At 51.1% G+C, this 22,363-nt stretch overlaps 1 protein-coding gene across 2 annotated transcripts in view; it reads right to left on the reverse strand.

The window, feature by feature from the left end:
• The window catches only part of CTTN (cortactin), a 38,879-nt gene that overhangs the window by 12,695 nt on the left and 3,821 nt on the right, over nucleotides 1–22,363 (reverse strand). The window contains exons 2-12 of one of the 2 annotated variants that reach the window (XM_025358047.1): nucleotides 19,340–19,436; nucleotides 17,324–17,410; nucleotides 17,117–17,190; nucleotides 14,464–14,593; nucleotides 9,521–9,631; nucleotides 8,440–8,494; nucleotides 7,081–7,191; nucleotides 4,360–4,470; nucleotides 3,713–3,823; nucleotides 2,490–2,600; nucleotides 1,075–1,130 (exon numbers count right to left, since the gene is read on the reverse strand). In XM_025358047.1, the coding sequence (XP_025213832.1) occupies nucleotides 1,075–1,130; nucleotides 2,490–2,600; nucleotides 3,713–3,823; nucleotides 4,360–4,470; nucleotides 7,081–7,191; nucleotides 8,440–8,494; nucleotides 9,521–9,631; nucleotides 14,464–14,593; nucleotides 17,117–17,190; nucleotides 17,324–17,410 (957 nt within the window). In that variant the 5' untranslated portion in view covers nucleotides 19,340–19,436. The remainder of the gene's footprint in view (nucleotides 1–1,074; nucleotides 1,131–2,489; nucleotides 2,601–3,712; nucleotides 3,824–4,359; nucleotides 4,471–7,080; nucleotides 7,192–8,439; nucleotides 8,495–9,520; nucleotides 9,632–14,463; nucleotides 14,594–17,116; nucleotides 17,191–17,323; nucleotides 17,411–19,339; nucleotides 19,437–22,363) is intronic. The other variant, XM_025358048.1, reaches the window with a different exon arrangement.

A 22,363-nucleotide genomic window follows, 5' to 3' on the forward strand; every position in this document is an offset into this window, starting at 1 on the left:
CCGCTACTCCCAGTTCTTCAGCTCACCGTCGGCCCCACGTCCACCCCACACCCACCCAACTGCTCCCTCCCCTGCGTCCCTTGGCGCCAAACACCATGCCCTGCTTCTCTACCACCTGAGCCCCTCCAGTTCTCCTCAGGACCACACCCCCCTGCCCAGGCCACTCCCCACAACCCAGACTCCACGCTGAGGCTGGCGGATTCTCAAAGTAGACCCCCAAAGTGTCCCCTACCTGCTAACCCTTCTGGGGCCATGCATGTCACCTAATGACGTGCAGAATGCCCTGTGGTGTGTGGGGCTCTCCAGGGCTGGCTCTGTCCCCGCTCCCCGCCCTCCCTCTGCAGCTAGGCTCCTCAAGAACCTGCTGTGACTCCTGTCCCACCCAGCCCCACACCTCGTCCCTCCGTGGTCTCCTGAACCTTCTCTCCTGAACTCCCGCCTGCCCTCAGAAATGAGCCCAGGCTACGGCTCCCTGGCGAGCCCAGCCCGAACACTTGCTCTGCCCGCCCACGCCCCCAGAGCCCACATCAGGAGCCCCTGGATGGTGCTGTGTGTGGTCAGCTTCGAGGCAAGGACTGACCCTGCCACCCCTGACCGCAGGCCATGCACAGCAGCAGGCAGTGTGGAGCCCGCGTCTCTGTGAGGCTGAAGACGGGAGACATGGCTCATCATGGCACAGGCAGCGCCGGCCACCAGCGGGGTAGCCCCACACGCGGTCTAACACTCGGTTCCAATCTCATTTACTGTTAAGAATTTAAGTTCAAATGGACATGAGCCCTCGAGGCTCTCACCTCTCATGTTAAACGTCTGGGTTCCTGTGGCAGCCCAGCCGTCCACTGCTGTGCCACAGCCAGGTGCTGAACCTGCCTGGCCTGGGGCCCCCAACTAGAGGGGGGCCAGGGCCAGCGCCCATCCCACAGCACGGCCATGAGAAGCACAGGACACATCATGTCCACCGTGATGGAAACCACCTGTGCCCCACCCCAGTGCGTAGGTGCCACCCGCACCGCGAGCCACGCCCACCAAGAGTCCCTGCAGGCAGACGACACTAAGCTCCGGGTCTGGAATATTTACCTTATCCATCCGATCCTTCTGCACCCCATACTTCCCGCCGAATCCTTTGGAGTAGTCTGAAATGTGGCAAAACACAACACTTACTGTGCGGCGGAGGCGAGCGTGGGGGTGGCCGCGGGTGCATGCAGACAGATCCGGAAACAGCCCAAGAAGGTGCACCACAGCGGGAAGAAACGAGAATGGCCAAGCGAGGCTTCACTTGCAAGGCAAGTTTTGCTTCCACCCATGGTCGTGAGACCCAGGCAGTGAGAAGCAGGGCACAGGCCAGGGGCGGGCTTCAGCATTCCCTGAGGGGCAGGAGGGGCGGCAGGCGGCAGGCAGGAGCTAAGCGAGGAGAGGGCACGGACAGGCCTTTGCAACGCGCCACTTCAATAGCACAGTCTTCCGCACCAGCACGGGCTTATTCTCAGCTGCTTCCTGTGCGCCTGCTCTACTGAGCGCTAAAAAGAGGCTCAATCGCAGTTTGTTCTCTTGCTTTTTAAGAGAAAAAAAAAATCCATGTGGAAATTCTACCAGCCAAATCCTTCTGCTGCAGCAACACAGATCCACATGAAAGTCACACTGTCATGCAGGAGTGATGCCTCGGAGAGCCACTGCCATCTCCATGCAGTCTGCGGGACCACCCCAGGTGTGTCTACCTGCCCACACCTGAACACTGCTGTGTTTCTAACGCTGCAGGTGGAAAGTCTAGAGTCTGCCCTGCAAGGTTAGGGAATTACTATTTTTCCAATTATGTGTTCAGGTTCTAATAACCAAGTCCAAATTTTGAAGGTAACATAACTGCTCTAAGGAAGGATGCAGAGCTGGTCTGCGTACATACTGTGTGGCTCTGTGTGGAGATGTTACACACATACGGTGTCATCAAATGAAACAAACAAAAAACCTCCCAACCCCGGCCAAAAACACCACCACAAATGAAACACAGAAACCACACAGAACACGCCTGTCTCCTGGCCCTTGCTGCCACGAAGCCCCTGGTCAAACGGCCAGTGGTTTGGTTGAACCGAACACCTCTCTCCTCATCTGGAAGGCCTGACTCGACGGCTCACAGCAGCCACCATTACCAGCAGAACAGCCTCGGGCAGAATGCTGCTGGAGACCGGAGATGCCCCGGTCCAGAGACTGGAAGGGTCACAGGGTTCGAAAGACAGCACCCACACACTAACTGGTACATCCTGCCATACGCAGATCACAGGTTCACAGGGAAGAAAGTGAAGCGGGGAAGAGAAGGGAACCATTCAAAACCAGTGTCGCTCTAACAGAAATGGGTTTCAAGTGCCCAACAGGCTGACAGCTGACAACTGGTGACACAGGAGGACTGTGCTGCAGGCGCGGATGGTGAGCCCTGAAGTCTGTGCTAGAAGTGGCTGCATGGGACGGGGAGGGTGGGGGTAAGAGGCTGGTGGCAACTGTGCCTTGCTGGGACTCGTGCTTGGCCAACTTCTCCTTGTAATCAAACCCCACAGCAGCGGAGTCCTGCCTCTCCGACTGAATACCGAATTTGCCTCCGAAACCAGTCTTATAATCTGAAAATCCACAAGCAACGGTGGGGAAAACAACCAAGAGAGGAAACACAGTTGGGTTAGAATTGCACGAGCATGCGCAAAAATCAAACACAGTTTCCAGAAAGCAAGGACTCTCCTGAGCTTACGGCCTTTGAGATCCTACTCCCAGGCTCAGCACCAGAAGGTGGCTCCAAAGGTCAACGTTAAAGAATGAACTTAAAATCTGAACACTCGGCCAAGATGTGGAAACAGGCTAAGAACTGTACTTCAAATAATTCAGTAAAGGCACTCCAGGCTGTGCAGTTCATTCCTAGGGTCCTACCCACACTGCAGACGCGTGCTCGTATCTGTGTACACGGGAGGAGAGACCCTGCAGATGCGGAGGGCGCAGCCCCATCAGCCCCGCTCCTGCTTATCTCAGGGCTGGGTCATACTCAAAGCGTTTCAGCCCCTTAGGTTCCTTTCCCCAGGGAAAAGGGACCCGTTCGGACAAGAGAACACTTTCGGTTCAAAAGTAAGTATCTCCTGCCAGACACTGTGGCCCACTTTATAGACAAGAAGCCTGGACGAGGAGCACTGCTGCTCCTGCACCTCCTGAAGGCAGAAAACAAGCGGCATCCCAGGAGTGCTGCAGGTCCGGCCCATGTCCCCACTCCCGGGTAAACCCAGCCCCCTGCTGCAGGCTTGGCCCATGTGCCCACTCCCGGGTAAACCCAGCCCCCTGCTGCAGGCTTGGCCCATGTGCCCACTCCCGGGTAAACCCAGTCCCCTGCTGCAGGCTTGGCCCATGTGCCCACTCCCGGGTAAACCCAGCCCCCTGCTGCAGGCTTGGCCCATGTGCCCACTCCCAGGTAAACCCAGCCCCCTGCTGCAGGCTTGGCCCGTGCACCCCCACTCCCAGGTAAACCCAGCTCTCTGGGGCACCAGCCCCGTGTCAGCAGGGAGGGGTCATGACTACACTAGCTGGAGGGTTTCTGGAACTGGGAGACTGTGGGGGGCGCACAGGACAACTTCAAACACTGAAAACAGAACAACGTGCAGCAGGCACACGCAGACACAACACACACCAACTGACCCACAAGAACAAAGACAAACTTCCAAAACCATCTCGCGGACAGGCAGAGGGAATGTACCTTTTTGGGATTCATGCAGCTGCAATTTCTCCTGGTGATCCCAGCCAAGGGCACATTTGTCTTGTCTGTCTGTCTGCACACCAAACTTTCCTCCAAACCCTTTCACATAGTCTACATGCACAATGAAAGGCCAGAACCCATCATTAGCAGGTAGTGCGGGTCACAGGTAGAAAGTATGTTTTCAATACAGTTAAACACATTCGAGTCACTCAATCTGCCCTTCCCTTCTGGATCTTTGGTAATACCTTAGATAATATCCACGAAGAGGCCCTCCTTGGAGAGTGGCAGGAAATAACCTAGTCTATGACCTCAGCATTGTGATTAAGCCAGACAGGACCCCATGGAAGCTCCCAGGTACGCGGCTTCCACCCGCACCACGAGGCAGCACAGGCTCACACGGGCAACACGGACGTGCGGGGCGCGGCCGCCACGATAAGCAACGCCGCTGGGGCTGGAGCGCCAAAACATGCAAGCTCCGAGTTCTTATTTAGCAGCGTGTTTCTAGATGTGCCGTTTTCAAGTTGGGGATTTAATGAAAACGAGACATCCACATTAAGGGCTGTCAATAACGCTTTCCTTTTCCGGAGTGGCTACCACCTGCCACATCACTAGCTGCTGGCTGGAGGGTAAGATAAAACGGAAGACACCTTTCTGGGACTCGTGCTTCTCCGTTTTGCCTTGATACTCAAAGCCAACGGCGCTCTTATCCACTTTGTCCTTGTCGATGCCATATTTGCCACCGAAACCTTTGGAGTAATCTAAACACAAACAAAAAAAGGACTGCTTTAAAGGGAGCAATGAAATCAGTGAACACGCAAGGGTCTTAGCAGTCCTTAAGAAAGGCTTTTATCGTTTGATTAAAAAAACACAAAAATCTTTCGGGTCCACTGTAGGGCCACTGAATAATACAGACAATATTTAAAGGTGCTATTTATGTGTAATAACAGAAACATAAACAGTGGTTAGCAGAGGTGGGGGCATGTGCCTGCAACCCAGCTACTCAGGAGGCTGAGAAGGGAGGACTGCTTGAGCCCAAGAGGCTGAGTGCAGCCTGAGCAACATAGCAAGACCCCATCTCTAAGTTAAATCATTAACGAATTTTTTAAAAATTAAAAAAACAGGCCGGGGGTGGGGGCTCACACCTGTAATCACACCACTTTGGGAAGTTGAGGCGGGAGGATCACCTGAGGACAGGGGTTTAAGGCCAGCCTGACCAATATGATGAATCCCCATCTCTACTAAAAATACAAAATTAGCTGGGCGTGGTGGCCCACACCTGTAATCCCAGCTACCCGGGAGGCTGAGGCAAAAGAATCACTGGAACCCAGGAGGTGGAGGTTGCAGTGAGCCGAGATTGCACCACTGCACTCCAGCCTGAGCAACAAGAGCGAAACTCCATCTCAAAAAAAAAAAAAAATTATTATTATTTTTTTAAGTACAGCAGAGGCTGGACACGGCAGCTCACACCTGTAATCTCAGCACTTTGGGAGGCTGAGGTGGGCGGATCACGAGGTGAAGAGATCGAGACCATCCTGGGCAACATGGTGAAACCCTGTCTCTACTAAAAATACAAAAAATTAGCTGGGCGTGGTGGCGCATGCTTGTAATCCCAGCTACTCAGGAGGCTGAGGCAGGAGAGTCTCCTGAACCCAGAAGGCAGAGGCTACAGTGAGCTGAGATCGCGCCACTGCACTCCAGCCTGGCGACAGAGCAAGAGACTGTCTCAAAAAAGGAAGTACAGCAGACGAATTCCTGTAACATCATCCATTGCATCCAGAAGCTAGCAGGAGATGAGAGTTTATGATAAGGCTCTAAGGGGAGGAGGTGGCACAGGGGCAAGACTTTCAAAGGCCACTCTTCACAAACTGAAGCCAACAGGGGGATACCAGGAAACAGGACACACACAGCATCTTCCAGAAACACCAGTTCTACTCAGAATGAAGCCATTTAGCATGTCACTGTGATACCAAAACATGAATCTCTCATGAACCCACTAAAAGTAAAAATGCAGAGGATCGAGGCCTGGGAGAGAAGGCCTGAGGCATCTGAGGAGGCTTGAGTCTGCCCAGGTGCTCAGCCCATGCTCCCAGGCTCACTGGAGTCACACACTCAGCGGCTTCACGGAGCATGCACTGCTCACAACTGTGCGGTGTGGGAAGAGGAGGAATGGACTGTTCCCAGGAAAGAGGCAGAGAGCAGAGGCAAGCAGCCCTGTGCAGTAGGCAGGGCCTGACCGGCAGGAAGGCCAGGTCAGGCCAGTCTGCGACAAACTGCAGGCCAAGCTGCCCTTCACGCCACTGGCACTTTCCTCAGGGAAATGCCACGCCAGAGTGGTCGGATCTTCCAGTGGTGTTTCTTGGTCTGGGGTTTTTTTTTTTTTTTTAGAAATCTGAGTTTTTAAATAGTCAAGCTCTCAGTTTTCAAATGTTGGCAAATATTTTTAAAACTTTAAATGTGCAGGCCAAACAAAAGAGGCGCAGAGACACGGGCAGGCCACAGCCTCTGCAGCCCTGGGAAACCCTCTGAGTGCTGGTGTACAGGTTACGCTGTGGGGAAGGAGGAACTCAGCACAGCCTCCAAGGACAACCTGGCAGTATCTATGGAAATTCTACATTCAACAGACTTCGACCCAGCAATTCCACATCTAGGAGTCATTCTTTTGAATAATCATTCGTGAACAAAACACAGGTACAAGAATGTTCCCTGCAGTCAATTTTCAGTCGGGTGCGGTGGCTCACACTTGTAATCCCAGCACTTTGAGAGGCCGAGGCGGGCCAATCACCTGAGGTCAGGAATTCAAGACCAGCCTGGACAACATGGCAGAATTCCGTCTCTATTAAAAATACAAAAATTAGATGGGCGTGGCAGCATGTGCCTGTAATCCCAGCTACCCGGGAGGTTGAGGCATGAGAATTGCTTGAACCAGGGAGGTGGAGGTTGCAGTGAGCAGAGATCACGCCACTACACTCCCTCTAAAAGAAAAAAAAAAAAAAATTTACAGGTCACACCTGTAATCCCAGCACTTAAGGAAACCAAGGTGGTGGAGGATTGCTTGAGACCAAGGAGTTCAAGACCAGTCCGGGCAACATGGCAAGACCTCATCTCTACAAAAAAAAAAAAAAAAAAAAAAAAGAAACAACCTAAATTCCACATTCAAAAAAGGAATGGTTACAAGGACTATGGAATCCTCCTATGATGGGGAACTGTGCAGCCATTCGAATTAGGAAAAGCCCACATACACTGGTACTAAAAGAACACCAAACATTTTAAGTTAAAAAATCTACAACAATCATCTGTGAGGAGAGAAAATGCCCTCGTGGGTGCTTCTGGAGCAAACGCATGATTCCAGACCGTGGGGTCCGCCCCACCTCTCTGTGACTCGTGCTTCTCCGTTTTGCCCTGGTAGTCGAAGCCCACTGCGCTCTTGTCTACTCGGTCAGCCTGCACGCCGTACTTGCCGCCAAAACCACTGGAGTAGTCTAAAGAGACAGGGCAGCAGTTAGCACGTGGGCCTGAGGACAAACTAAACTGTCCCTTTTGTTAAACTAAGCAGAAGTGTGTAGTGGTTACAACTCACAAACAGATCAAGCACATGTTTTACAACGTACAACAAGCCACCCACTGCTCCATACAGGTGACGCTGGACCCGCTTCGTAACAGGTACATAGTGGGGTTCCGGGCCCTGTCAGCTGTTACAGGGCAGTTGCTTTGTGTGGTCAGAAATGAAGCTGCATGCCCACTTTGAAAATCAACTGCTCAGGTAAAAGTTGGAAAGCTTCATACAAAGAACCAGTACTTTGGGAGGCTGAGGCAGGCGGATCACTTGAGGTCAGGAGTTTGAGACCAGCCTGGCCAACATAGCAAAATCCCATCTGTACTAAAAAATAGAAAAATTAGCCAGAGGTGGAGGTGCACATCAGTAATCCCAGCTACTTGGGAGGCTGAGGCAGGAGAATCGTTTGAACCTAGGAGGCGGAGCTTGCAGTGAGCCAAGATTGCGCCACTGAACTCCAGCCTGGGCAACAGAGCGAGACTCTGTCTCAAAACAAACAAACAAACAAACAAAATGAAAAAAATGGAAAGAGAAAGCCTCGTATGAAGAAAGCCACACAGCTGAACACGGGAAACAAGACCCTGATCCTCCCTCTGCCTGCCCACACCACAGCTACCTCCACCTGGACTGCACCGAGACTGCTTAAGGACTGAGAGCTTGTTCCCCCGGATGATGCAATGACACTAAAAGAGGAAGAACTAAATAAGCTTGCAAAAAATAAACTGAAAACTTTAAGGTAGCGATATGCTTTGGTCTTTCAAAAAGAGATGGTATGATGTAATAAAGATTAATCACCAGCAGTTAAGACCGTATGTGTATAATGAAAACAAGAATTTAACAACTCTGGTTTCTATCCTTAGAGGGGGAAGTTAGCTTTTTGCTGATAAAGCTGAGAGCTCTCTTCTCCAGGAGGAGCACTGCCCAGATGAAGGGAGGGCAGCTTCCGCTAAAGAGGGAGGCTCCACAATGACAGCAGATGCCAGGGCTCCAAGGAGGCTGTGTAACGGGGAATGCATCCGTCATGTGGCATCCGGATGATCCAGAAACATGAAGAGGAGGGCAGAGTCCTCCTTGTGGCAACAGAAACCGCTCGGGAAACGGCTTCAGGTGGCCGTGACTCTCCCCATCAGGGCCCCTGGAGCGCCGGCCTCTTTCCGCGCCTTTCGTGTCTTACCTTTCTGGGAGGCGTGCTTCTCAGTCTTCCCCTGGTATTCAAAGCCTACGGCAGACTGTGATGACCAAAAACACATTAAAGAGTGGAGAGAAATACATTTTTTCAATGTCCCTGAAACAATCTCTCTGAATTAATTACATGAAATTTTTAAAAACATGAAACATGTTATGTTGTGATCTCTGGGTTCCTAAGCCAGGTGCAGGTGGCAGTAACGCAAGAGCTCTGGCATCCTAAACGGACAGGACAACAAACGTTCTGCAAGGCCCAGTGGACGGCGCGGGCCAAGCTGTATCCATGTCGACCTGCCCTCCCTAGCATGTGGCGGCAGGGCGTCCTCAGCCGATTCATTCCACGGGTTTCACGAAAACTCGCTTCTCAAATAAGTCATGCTGAGAACATTAATATTAATAACAGGAATAGCAGTGGCCACCAGGGGTGCACTCCAACCAGCCAGGCACTGCGATGGGCATCTGAGCACACCCGTGAGAGAGGTGTGATCATCCCCCTCATTTCACAGACACATAAATTCAGAACCGTGGCTAATATGTCACAAAGCCACAATCTGCCACCAGCATCAGCTCCCTGCTCCCTCCAGGCTCCTGATCGCTCCTCTATTAAACAAAAGAGCCGCCAGCCCCAAGCTGAAGAGAATCAGAGAAGAGGCTCGGGCCCAGGATGACTGCAACAACATCCTGACGCAAAGACTGAGTCCTGGACACAACGAGCGCATCCCGCTCCCCGGAACACGCTCTGAGGCCACTCTGTCACAGTAGCACACACGTGAGAAACACGGGCAGCAATGGTCCCTGCTGGCACATTTGGACAGACACAGGGCCGTCCAGTACTGGGGCACATAGTGAAGAGCGACTGCAGGGACTGCTGTAGCAAGCCCTCCGCATCCCGCTTCCTCTCCCTGGGCCCAGGCTCTCAGAGCATCCTGGGAGCGGGATGCCCCTCTCTGCAGTCCCACAGAGCTGGAGGGCACCTGCCTGCCACTACAAGTGGCCCAATATGGCTCAGATCTACGGGGAACGCTCCCCCTTGCCCCAACCCCCACCAGCCCCAGCACCACATCACTCACCTGATCAACTCTGTCCATCTGGACACCAAACTTGCCTCCAAAGCCGCGGACCGAGTCTACCTGTGAGCAGTGCTTGGAAAGTTTCGACTGATATTCGTGGCCGACAGCTGACTGGAACAGGGTTCAAACACAAAGCATTAGACACTGACGACACTGTGGCGCTTCACTTCCTCCCAGAGCAGGGCTGGGGAGGCCACCTCCTGCTCAGTGCAGGGAAACCTTACATGAACACACCCATCTGGGGAGCCAAGGAGGGGGCCCGACTCCTGGGAGGTCCAGGTCCTTGGTGCAGGCTTTCATGGCCCACCCCAGCCCTTGGGCTCCTGGAAGCTGCACACGACCCCTGGCCACAGGTTGGGGCCACCAGTGGGGATGTCTGACACCACTGGGCATGAAGAAGGGACACAGAGCCGGCGGCCTGTGGCAGGATCTGTGAGACCCGCCGGTGTGGAGGCTGCTGGCGTTTACTGAAGTGGGACCTCTGCGAATCACATGACCCAAGAATCAGCACAAAAAATAGTCTGCAAAACACAGGCTCATATTCGATTTCCGCTGAGCAGCACCCCATTCAGGCAGGAGCCAGGTGCCGGCCCCAACGCCAGCTCGCTTCAGCATCATTAATGTCGTCAGCCCCCGTCAGCGCACACAGGTTTGGGGACCTTCTGTTCGCCAAAGCCAGCAGGTAAAGCCGAGGGTTCCCCTGGGCTTTCCAGACCCGGTGTCCAGTTCTTCTGTAAATAACGCCTCTGGGACAGCCACATCCATCCACAGGTGTGCTGTCCACAGCTGCTTTTGTGATTCCGCAACTCCGTTCAGCAGTTTCAATGAGACCCTCTGGTCCACAAAGCAGACAAGATCTCCCACCTCAAAGCACTGGCCCTGCTCCAGCCCTGACAGTCCCACGCTCGGGCACACCGAGGCCCCAGGGTTCTGAGGCTCCCTGCTGACAGCAGAGCCGGGTCAAGGCCTCCTTCACGGACAGTGCAGGCACGTGGCCCAGCAGACGGCGTGGAGAACGCCCACGGCACACCGGGACCCGTCTTCTCACTCCCTCTAGTATGTGGAGCTGCTCATACTAACCCGAGCAGCATCCCACACCGGTGCTGACACAGCAGGCAACTCAGAGCGCGTCCACTCTTTCCCCGAATGAAAAGCAGGCTTTGCCCTAAGCCTCGGGCCTGTGCTGCGCCCTCTTCTTCCCACGTTTGTTCTGAGGTCGGCAGCTGACTCCTCATCCACACGAGCTGTCACCTCCAAACCCTCTGTGGCACAGACTGCCCATCCGTGTCCTCTGGGGTCCCACCCAGAAAACAGAGATGAAGGAGTGGCAGAGGCAGACGTGCCAAACAGATTCCCCAGCATGAGTTTTCATCAGAAGGAAGTTATAGGAAAACGGATCTAAAGACATGCCCAGAATGACAACTAGGCAAAGTTTCCAACTTTTTGATGGAAAGAGATTCATCTCCAAAATTGCATTTGATTCTACATTGACGAAATCACATGTTATTAAACAGTCATGCTGGGGAGATTGTATCTTGAAGCCTGAATGTGTAGACTCAGGGCTACGGGATGCAAGGAGACACGGGAGCAGGAAGGAAGCCTGCCCCGCGTGATGGATGTAGCCACCGCCGGTCGCAAGGGAAAGGTGCAGCTTGCTCAGGCCCCAGCGTAAACAGAATCCGGACAGCCCGTCCAGGCTCCTCTCACGTGTGCTTGTCCTCCATGTGTTCTTTTTTTCTGGAAGTCTCTAGCACATATTCCTCAACTCTTAAGGCAGAGATTTCAATTTTTTATTTTTTTCAATTTCTGAAGTGGGCAAGTTACAAATAACTTAAGCCATTTCCCCTTCAGTTTGGAATCTGAGTTCAATCTATTTATCTCCTGAGACGGGGTCTCTCTCTGTCGCCTAGGCTGGACTGTAATGGTGCGATCATAGGACACTGCAGCCTCCACCTCCCGGGCTCAAGTGATCCTCCCTGCTTAGCCTCCCAAGCAGCTGGGACTGCAGGTGTGCACCATGTTCAGTTAATTATGTTTTTGTAGAGACGGGGTCTCGCTATGTTGCCCAGGCTGGTCTTAAACTCCTGGGCTCATCAGATCCTCCTGCCTCGGCCTCCCAAAATGCTATGATTACAGATGTGAGTCCCGTACCTGGCCCTGAGTTATTTTTGACAACATATTTGTCCCGTGGTGCTGACCCGAGCTGAGAGCTAACCTGGCCCAGATGCCAGCCGGGACTGAGCAGCTGCAGCACCCCTTGCTGGACTCGCCCTGCCAGGATAGCTCTCCAGCTTGCCCGCTAAGAGGTGACAGCAAGGCTCCACAAGCCTCCTGGGCTCCAGGAGCGCACTGGCCTAAGAGGTGGGGCTCATGGCATAGGGCCAGGCACGAGGAGAGGATGACAAGTCCCGACCCTTGAAAAGCCCAGCCCAGAGGGGAGTCTCCCTGGGAAGGACGGCAGGATGAGGCAAGGACAGCTGACGAGGGAAGCAGAGGCTGCCATGGAGACAGCACAGGAGAGAGGGAAGCGAGGGCTCTTCCAGGGAGCCTGGCGCTCCAGAAGGCCTAAGTGGCAGGTTCCAAGGTGAGCGAGATTCGGGCTGAAAAAAGGTGCAGTCCAAGCAGCAGCAGAGAAGCCACAACAGCTTCCCTACCAGGCTTTCCCTGACACTCTGCCTTTCTTTTCCCCGATATGCCATTTTCCCAACCCAGAGCAGGGAGCCCCATTTTTAGAATAAATTTCTCTCTGCACTAACTCCCCACAAGCCCTGTAAGCACAGGGCTTGCCTCAGTCTGGGGTGGGAAAGGCTTCTACCGACTTGCTTCACTCACTGCACTGAACACAAGAATTCCGTCTGTCCGTCTGCACATGCTTTGCTCACTGCACTGAACACAAGGATTCTGTCTGTCCGTCTGTACATGCTTTGCACACTGCACTGAACACAAGGATTCTGTCTGTCCGTCTGCACACGCTTTGCTCACTGCACTGAACACATGGATTCCATCTGTCTGTCTGCACATGCTTTGCTCATTGCACTGAACACAAGGATTCTGTCTGTCCGTCTGCACATGCTTCGCTCACTGCACTGAATACATGGATTCCGTCTGTCCGTCTGCACATGCTTCGCTCATTGCACTGAACATAGGGGTCCGTCTGTCCGTCTGCACATGCTTCGCTCACTGCACTGAACATAGGGGTCCGTCTGTCTATCTGCACATGCTTCGCTCACTGCACTGAACACAAGGATTCTGTCTGTCCGTCTGCACATGCTTCATTCTCTGCACTGAATACATGGATTCTGTCTGTCCGTCTGCACATGCTTTGCTCACTGCACTGAACACAAGGATTCCGTCTGTCCGTCTGCACATGCTTCGCTCACTGCACTGAACACATGGATTCCGTCTGTCCGTCTGCACATGCTTCGCTCACTGCACTGAACATAGGGGTCCGTCTGTCCGTCTGCACATGCTTCGCTCACTGCACTGAACATAGGGGTCCGTCTGTCCATCTGCACATGCTTCGCTCACTGCACTGAACACAAGGATTCCGTCTGTCCGTCTGCACATGCTTCATTCTCTGCACTGAATACATGGATTCTGTCTGTCCGTCTGCACATGCTTCGCTCACTGCACTGAACACAAGGATTCCGTCTGTCCGTCTGCACATGCTTCATTCTCTGCACTGAATACATGGATTCTGTCTGTCCGTCTGCACACGCTTCGCTCACTGCACTGAACACAGGGTCCGTCTGCCGTTGACACTCCGAAAAGCCAGCGGACTTTTTTTACACTCCAGAGATGATGATTCTGCACACACTGCTCTCCTCAGTGTCAGCGCATCTCTGTGGTAGTGACACAGCAACATCCATGTCTCCTTCCTGCAGATGGTCCCTCACCCCACTCCTCCCCCAGGCTATTTATGATGGTGGTTTGGGGTGCCCTGCCAGCCCACCACATCATCTACTGTGTAGGGGACAGAGCAAGGTGCAGCTCACTGTGACACGGCAACATCAGCCCGTGCCCAGCTCAAATGTTCACTGGCTGGTGCATGAGGTGGGAGAGGTATGGAATTACCGCCTGGAATCCGACACCAGCCGAAACACTTCTTTCCACGGGGTAAAGGCAAGCATCTGTCAGGTCAGAACAAGCTTATGTTGCTCAGACTCAAAAGTTCACCTCCAGGATGTCTGTTTTACTGAAGAAACATGCAAACGCACCACGATCTCTTCCATCCTCTCTCCACGAAGGAAAAGGCAGCCCTCCTGAGCTAACGGGGCTCCCTTTCTTAGGGTAGAGAGGACCTAAAGTACGGGTGGAGCTGGAGGCATTTGGCCAACGTCCTCAATCAACGTCTGCATGGCAGTTTGCATCCCATCAATGATGGCTCCCGGGAGGCTCTCCCAGACCTCTCAAACAGAGCGAGCACTGTCCCCAGCCTGGTGGGCGCCCCATTTAGACAAGGGACAGACTGCTCTGACAGTCACTGACCGCATGAAGCATGTTAGCCAGGCCTTTGGCTGAATTTCCGTGTGTGCTGTGAACCACGGGGGCCTACAGATTTGACTTTGGTCTGCGGACTGGCGTGACTTAGGCTGCAAGCTGGAACCGGAGACATTGACAAGGATGACACCTGGAGCCACGATGCTTCCGGACTTCTGTCCTGATCACAAGGCTGCCTCTGAGGGCCAGTCTCCCGCTCTGGGCCTTCCCACGTACCACCTGTGCTCCAGCACCTCTGAGGGTTCCCAGCGAGCTTTGAAGAAAGCTAGAGTAGTACTTCGTGAGCAAGTCCGATCAACAGGGGTCTACTCGGGGCAAATCTCAGCCTCAGCAGATTGACTCAGAACTGCTGATCTAAGGAAAGTCTGAGGGACGACTCTGCCACTCAGTCGAGTGGTCCAAGCGCACCAGGAGCCTGGCACAGGCAGCCGCGGGCCACTCACCTTATCCATTCGGTCTTGTTCCACACCAAATTTCCCTCCATAGCCGTGGGAGGCTTTGGGTCCCGTTTCAAGTTCCTTCTCCTTAAGAGTCTGATGTTCTTGAAAGACGTTCTCCCTCAGCTTGTGGATGCTTGAAGGAGGAGATGGAAATAGGAACAGATCAATAAACAGATGTGCAGCTTTGCCTCCCGGTGTCATAAATAAGAACAGGTGACATTATCTTTGTAAATCTGCCTATCTGATGTCCACCAATTCTCTCCCTGCACTGTCCCTTCCTGACTATTCTGCCGGCTGGTACACCCACTTCGGCAGTCCGCAGCGTCAGACGCATGCTCCGTGGGAGACAGAACGTGAATCTGAAGGCAGACAGTGGGGTCATCCCAAATCCCCGCTAAAGATGGCTCTACCCAAACCCGGCCTTTATTCACATGCAGAGAACAGGAAAGCCAGTCTGTAATCATCCAGAGGTAGAGGGGAACACGAGGCTACGCCTCCTTTCCCAGTCACTGGCAGAAGTCCAGTGGTGCTGCACATGTAGACGGCTCGTCCGTACTTGAAGTACTCCAGCTTTTTTATACATTCAAAGAGGTGAGGAAAGCGTTTCAGAATTTAACATCTAAACGCCACTGAAAATTTTTTTTTTTTTTTTTTTTTTTGAGACGGAGTCTCGCTCTGTCGCCCAGGCTGGAGTGCAGTGGCGGGATCTCAGCTCACTGCAAGCTCCGCCTCCCGGGTTCACACCATTCTCCTGCCTCAGCCTCCAGAGTAGCTGGGACTACAGGCGCCCGCCACCTCGCCCGGCTAGTTTTTTGTATTTTTTAGTAGAGACGGGGTTTCACCGTGTTAGCCAGGATGGTCTCGATCTCCTGACCTTGTGATCCGCCCGTCTCGGCCTCCCAAAGTGCTGGGATTACAGGCTTGAGCCACCGCGCCCGGCCTGAAAATTTTTAATATAGCAGATGATGAAACAGATGACAAGGTGTGCTCAAATCTAGCAGGCAGGACACAGCTGTCATTGAGAGACCCCAGCGTGGTATGAAGGCCACTCTGGCATTCACACTTTCTGCCCAGGAGACACCAGGCCGCCACCTTCGACATCTGGACAGCAATGCTAGAATTGAGGATGAAATACGAACCAGGCTCGGAAACCGCCCAGTACCCTGATGGGCAGGGAAAGACGCCACTCCTAAAACCTGGGAAGGCCCCAGAGCGTGAAGAATGGGCTCATTCCCCACGTGCTCCCCTCTGAATTCTAAGCCGCCCGAGGCTTTTTACTGGAGAGTTGTTTTTTCTCCAAGCCACTCTCCAAGACATGTTTTGAAGCTACAGGGAACAGAAGAGATGAGAAGAGGTACGATGACTCAACGAATTCAGGAGTCTGCTTAACGCCATAGCAAATCCCCAAGGCTACAGCGGACTCCTAAGTCAGCCCCATTCCAGTCTCTTGTCCTGGGCAGCCGCACGGCCACTGGAGTTCCGAAGTTGCTTCTGTGGAAGGGAGTGTGCTGAGCAAGCCAGACAGGGACTACAACTTGGGTATAAAAAGCCACTGTGGGCCAGGTGCGGCGGCGCACACCTGTGATCCCAGCACTTCGGGAGGTTGAGGCAGGAGAATCACCTGAGCCCAGGAGTTCAAGACCAGCCTGAGCAACAAAAGCAAGACCCCATCTTTAAAAGAAATAAAAGAACTTAGCTGGCCATGGTGGTGTGCACCCACGGTTCCAGCTACTCAGGACGCTGAGGCGAGAACCCAGGAAGTCAAGGCTGCAGTGAGCTATGATTGCACCACTGCACTCCAGCCTGGGTGACAGAGTGAGACCCTGTCTCAAAATAAATAAATAAATAAATCTTTAAAAACAAAATAAAAAGCCACTGGGCAGACTGTGCCTTCTTTTCTGGATGATGGACTGAATCTTTCTCAGTTGAAGGGACCGTGGCCAAGCAGGACAGTCTCGCCAGGATACTGAGGTGGTCACCGGGTCAGTGGTGCTGCCTTCACAGCCAGGGAAAGGAGGATCCACTCTGAACACAGTGTGGCCTAAAATAAAAGTCTGAGCACATTTTAAAAGTTCCTTTTATCTGCACTTCCTGAGGAAAAAAAAAAAAAAAAAACTGCCCCAAGAGCTGGCATTTTAGATAGTGCCAAGTGAGAAACAATGACAGGGCTCACTCAGTTCCCTCCGCTGGGCTTCTGATAAGAACACAAAGCTCACAGTACCCCACGACTAACACATAATCATTTCCAGATAATAAAAACAGGGACAGGGCATTTAAGGTCTCAGTTATTCAGACATCTCATACTTTAGAAACCTCTCGTGTGTAAGGTAGAGCTCAGGGAAAAGTGTTCCCTGATAAAAGCTAGAATACTGAGAAGCAGACACTCTAAAATTATAAATATGGAAATTGTTTGCAATGGGAATTTAAAAATTACTGAGCACATAAGTATCTAAATATACACATATAAACATACACATTACATATACACACATATATGTGTGTGTGTCTTATATTCATTTACTGCATGGGTATCAGGTCAAGAAGATAAAAGCAGTTTCCACACAGGCCGTCCCTCCACAGACGACCATGAGCCCTGTTGCACCTGGGGCTCCACCCACAGAGGGGCACTCGGGAGGGTGGTGGCGACGCCTCTTACTTGATATGCTCCTGGTGCCCGGAGCCCTGCACGGTCTTGGCACCCCATCTTTGCTCCTTCTCACTCACATCATTCTGAAAAGAAAACCAACCAGTAAATCTCACAGCCTGGATTGCGACACCGACAAACCACCACCCCATCAAAGAAAAACCCAGGAGAGCCACTTTCACTTCATGAAAACGGAAAGCAAAGGCTGGCGGCTCCTACCACAAAATCGGGGTCGGTCTCCCAGTCATCGGCCCCCACGTCATCCTGGGTGATGGACACAGCGTGGCCTGCTGAAGCTTTCCACATCTGAAAGAGCGGCCGGGGAGGGTTACGGAGGCCTCAGGGTGCCATCCACAGAGGCCAGCAGATGAGCCCTTTGGTCAAAACTACCGAGATTCTAGGCAACCCAGGAGGCTGCAGGACCAGCCAATCCTTCATGATCCCTAACCCTGAATGACAACCACAGGAGTGAAAGAAGCTTCCCCTCGGGGTTCTAATACTGCTGTCCCCTGGCGTCAGAAATATATTGCAAATACTCTTTGGCTTCAACTCAAGTGAGAAAATTCTGTAGAAAATAAAAAAGTCGGGTGTGCACTTACTGCATTCATTAAGAACATATTCCTGTTCTGCCCAATCATATGATAGTTTCTAACCAAAAATAAATGCACCATGTGTGTTATATATTATAAATACACTAAACGTTACCAATGGTAGATCTCACGGTACGTGTATTTTATCACAATTTCTTAAAAAGTGCACCCATTTTGATTTCAAGTGTTTACTGAAACGATAACAACAATTTTCCTAATTCAGACTTACAATTTAATAAACGTTTCAGGTAATTCATTGGAGAATTGCTTTACTCTCTACTTGGGAGAAAACAGACTATAAAACGCCACCTTTTCCTCTATCAGGCAGCTCTGTAAGTGGGCAGCCACCTTCTTCCTCAGCCCGTGAAGACTGAAAGGTTTTCTGTTATAGAGAACAATAGCACACCTGTACACCCTAACAAGACAATTCTTCTTGTAACTGCAGTGGTAACATAAAACTTTTAAGGGTTTTTTTTTTTTTTTTTTTAACTACGTATAAAAAGAACTGATTCCTTTTCCACAGAAATAGTAATAAAATTTCACACAGGCCATAGAGCCACCGAGAGATTATTTTAAATCAAACAGCCAGAAGCTGTGCCCAGGGGTCTGAACTGAGGACACCCCATTCACTTTTCCTCAGGCGCCGTGTTGGGACTCTAGCGCCCTGAATCTGAACGGGACAAAAGCCCTTGGCAGCTTGAGAATGTCCCATCTGGCTCCTCCCTGTCCAGCCTGGCTGGGTCTCAAGTCCAAATCCAATGTGACAGGGAGGGACCAATCAGAGCACCATGCTCTCAAATTTCTAGATGCGACTTTGTCTCTCGGGGAAGAACTGTCTGCCAAGGGGTGTAGCAGGACCAACAATGCCCCTGGAACCTCGAGTCAATGCCCAAAGCATGGCAAGAAATTTCCAGAGTCATCTGCTTTTGCCAGGATTTTAGAGAACAGATGAACTAGAATCTTAGAACTGAAAGGCACAACCAGTCCGTCTTGTCCCAGTGCGCCCATTTATAAATGAAGCAACGGCTGCAGGAAAGAGAAACGGGATGCTCGGTCTCCGGCTGCCCCATGGCACCATGCTGCCCTGGTGAGGGGGCTGCCCGCCTGCGGACTTCAGCTGCCTAGGGTTCCCACCACTGAGGAAGTGGCTGCAAGAAAGGACAGGAGTCCCTGCGGAGCTGGCGAGGCCAACCTTCAACCCCAAGTCAAAGGTGAAAGAAGGCAGGTGTCTGCCTGGTACTTTCTCAGGCTCATCAGGGAAAGATTAGCAGAGAACAGTCTCCACTCACCTTCCTGGAGGCAGCTTCACCAGGGGGCGGGGTAGGCACCTGCAAGCTTCACAGTCCTGCGCCTGGGGCCCCACCCACTTTCATGGTGTGGGGAAGGGGCCAGATTTCCCCCTCAGGGAGGACAGGAATGAGTTCCCTTCCTCAATTCCAGAGTTTTCTGCAACTGTCTCCTCTAAGTCATACACAACAGAAATCTGACTTCATCTTTTAAACAATGAAATTTCCTCCCAGAAAATTATCATCTCTCTCCCAGTAAATCCACAGAAACAGCAACCTCCCCCGCTTCCTGTTAAAGGGATTTCTGCCCTTTCCATCCACAGGAAAAGAATGTTAGGATGTTCACAACGCACAAGTACCTTTCGTTCCGCTTGGAGATAAAAGGCTGTTCACAAAACTCTGTTTAAAACACAGTAATCCAATGAGGAATTTCCAGGCATTGGGGAATGATTCCGTCTGTAAAAAGATTAAGAGTAAAAGCTCAGAAGGATGTCTGTTGAGCAGCTCCCTGGGCAAACCCTTCTGTGTGGAGATCTTTTTAGAAAACTTCAGAAATCCTCCCAAATATAACAAGGTTTTGTAATGAAACCTGAAATGAGGATGGAAGATTTGCATTTTACTAATAAGAAAGTTCAACATAGAGAAACTAAAGAAATAAGTTTTAAAAGATTTCTAACTACATGATGATTCTTTGTTTGTTTGTTTTTTGAGATGGAGTTTTGCTTTTGTTGTCCAGGCTGGAGTGCAGTGGCACAACTGTGGCTCACTGCAACCTCCACCTCCCGGGTTCAAGCGATTCTCCTGCCTCAGCCCCCCGAGTAGCTGGGACTACAGGCATGAGCCACCACGCCCGGCTAATTTTGTATTTTTAGTAGAGATGGGTTTTCTCCATGTTGGTCAGGCTGGTCTCAAACTCCCGACCTCAGGTGATCCGCCTGCCTTGGCCTCCCAGAGTGCTGGGATTACAGTCATGAGCCACTATGCCCGGCCTACATCATGTTTCTTAATGAATGCAAACAGAAATTACTGCCTTAATTGCTAGCATGCATTTACTGTTTGCTATAATTCTGAGAGATTTTCACTTTTTATTCATTCTAATTAATAGCATTATAAAATAAAATTGTTACTGTGAGCTTTTTAAAACAATAATATAAGAAAAACACTCCTTGAGAGGATCGTGATATGGCCGGGAGAAAACACAGGTACGGTGACTGTCTCAAGACGTGACAGCAGCAGCTGGAGAGCCGAAGAGGAGGCGGCTGCATTCCTAATGGACGTATACGGTTACCGCGCAGGGAGCAAGACTCCAGTTCCCCAGAGGGTGGTCAAGCACATGGCCCCTTCCCGAGGACCACACATCAGCCTCAACTGGACACCATACTGCTAAACATCACTCATCGACGAATGAAATCCCCTCGTCCCTAGGAACAAGCTGGCCACAGGCAGAGTGGTTTCTCATGCATTAGGTACTAGGGGATGGTGCCTGGCTGGCCCTGCTGGCAATTAAGTTCCTATCTGGTTCCTGAACCAACTATTTGCTCCATCTCTCTCCCCAATTCCCTTTGGCAATTCTAACTTCTACAGATTGCTTGGTACATTCTGGTTACTACGGTTATTAGTGTAATCGGCAGGCATCTATACAATTCCGCCTAAACCATTAGCCAGACATGGTCGTGTACACCTGTAGTCCCAGCCACTCAGGAGGCTGAGGTGGGGGAACTGCTTGAGCCCAGGAGCTCAAGGGTGCAGTGAGCCATGATCACACCACTGCACTCCAGCCTGGGAGACAGAGACCCTGTCTCATACATAAATCAATCATAAAGTAAAAAATAAAAATCTCATGAGCAGCTAAGGATAGGCTCAAATCCACAATTTTATACTCTCAATATTTGAAATTTAAAAAAAAATCACAAAAATAACTAATAGAAAATAGGCTTGATTATTTTGTGGATCCAAAGATAAAGCCTCTAGACCCCTACCTCAAAACCATACAGAAAAATTAACTCAAAAATGAACTAAAATCCTAAAAAGGTGTAAATTTTTGTGACTTTGAATTTGGCAATAGTTTCTTAGATACAACACCACAACATAAGAGGAAAAAAATAAATTGTACAAAATTAAAAATTTTGTGCTTCATCAAGAAGGTGACAAGACGATCCCAAAAGAAAACTATTTTGAACCGTATATCCAGAATATATATAAAGAACTCTTGGCTGGGCACGGTGGCTTACGCCTGTAATCCCAGCACTTTGGGAGGCCAAGGCAGGCAGATTAACAGGTCAAGAGATCGAGACCATCCTGGCCAACATGGTGAAACCCCGTCTGTACCAAAAATACAAAAATTAGCTGGGCATGGTGACGTGTGCCTGTAGTCCCAGCTACTCGGGAGGCTGAGGCAGGAGAATTGCTTGAACCCGGGAGGCAGAGGTTGCAGTGAGCCGAGATTGTGCCACTGCACTCCAGCCTGGGCGACAGAGTGAGACTCCATCTCAAAAAGAAAAAAAAAGGAACTCTTTTTTTTTTTTTTTTTTTAAGACGGAGCCTCACTGTGCTCCCAGGCTGGAGTGCAGTGGCGTGATCTCGGCTCACTGCAAGCTCCGCCTCCCGGGTTCACGCCATTCTCCCGCCTCAGCCTCCGGAGTAGCTGGGACTACAGGCGCCCGCCACCACGCCAGGCTAGTTTTTTGTATTTTTAGTAGAGACGGGGTTTCACAATAATAAAAAGGACAAATAACCCCATTTAAAAATAGGTGAAGGACCTGAAGAGACATTTCTTCAGAGGAGATATACAAATGGCCAATAAGCTCAGGAAAAGTTTGTTCAATGTCATTAACCATCAGGGAAACGCAAATCAAAACCACAATGAGAATCCACCTCATACCCACTAGGATGACTAAAATAAAAGACGATGACAAGTCTCAGCAACGGTGTGGAGAAACCGGAAGCCTCATAGACTGCTGATAGGAATGTTAAATGGAAAAGGTCTGGCAGTTCCTCAGAAGGTTAAACTCAGGTACTGTATGACTCAGCAACTCCACTCCTAGGTCTGTGCCCAAGAGAAATAAAGTATAAGCACACAAAAACTTGTGCATGAGTGTTCAGAACAGCACGATTCATAGCAGCCACAAAACGGAAACACTCCAAATGTCCATCAACTGATAGATACATAGCATGTGGTCTACCTAACACAAACACATTATTTCCGCCACAAAGAGGATCCAGCAGTGACACCTGCTGCAGTGTGGAGGGACCTCAAATCTATTACGCAAAGGAAAACCATGCACAAAAGACCACGTATTATACGATTCAATTTCTAGGAAATGTCTGGAGTTGACAAATCTACAGAGACAAAAGATACATTACCGGTTGCCCAGGGCTGGGCG

Source organism: Theropithecus gelada, chromosome 14, assembly GCF_003255815.1.
Source record: "Theropithecus gelada isolate Dixy chromosome 14, Tgel_1.0, whole genome shotgun sequence".
Taxonomy (NCBI): domain Eukaryota; kingdom Metazoa; phylum Chordata; class Mammalia; order Primates; family Cercopithecidae; genus Theropithecus; species Theropithecus gelada.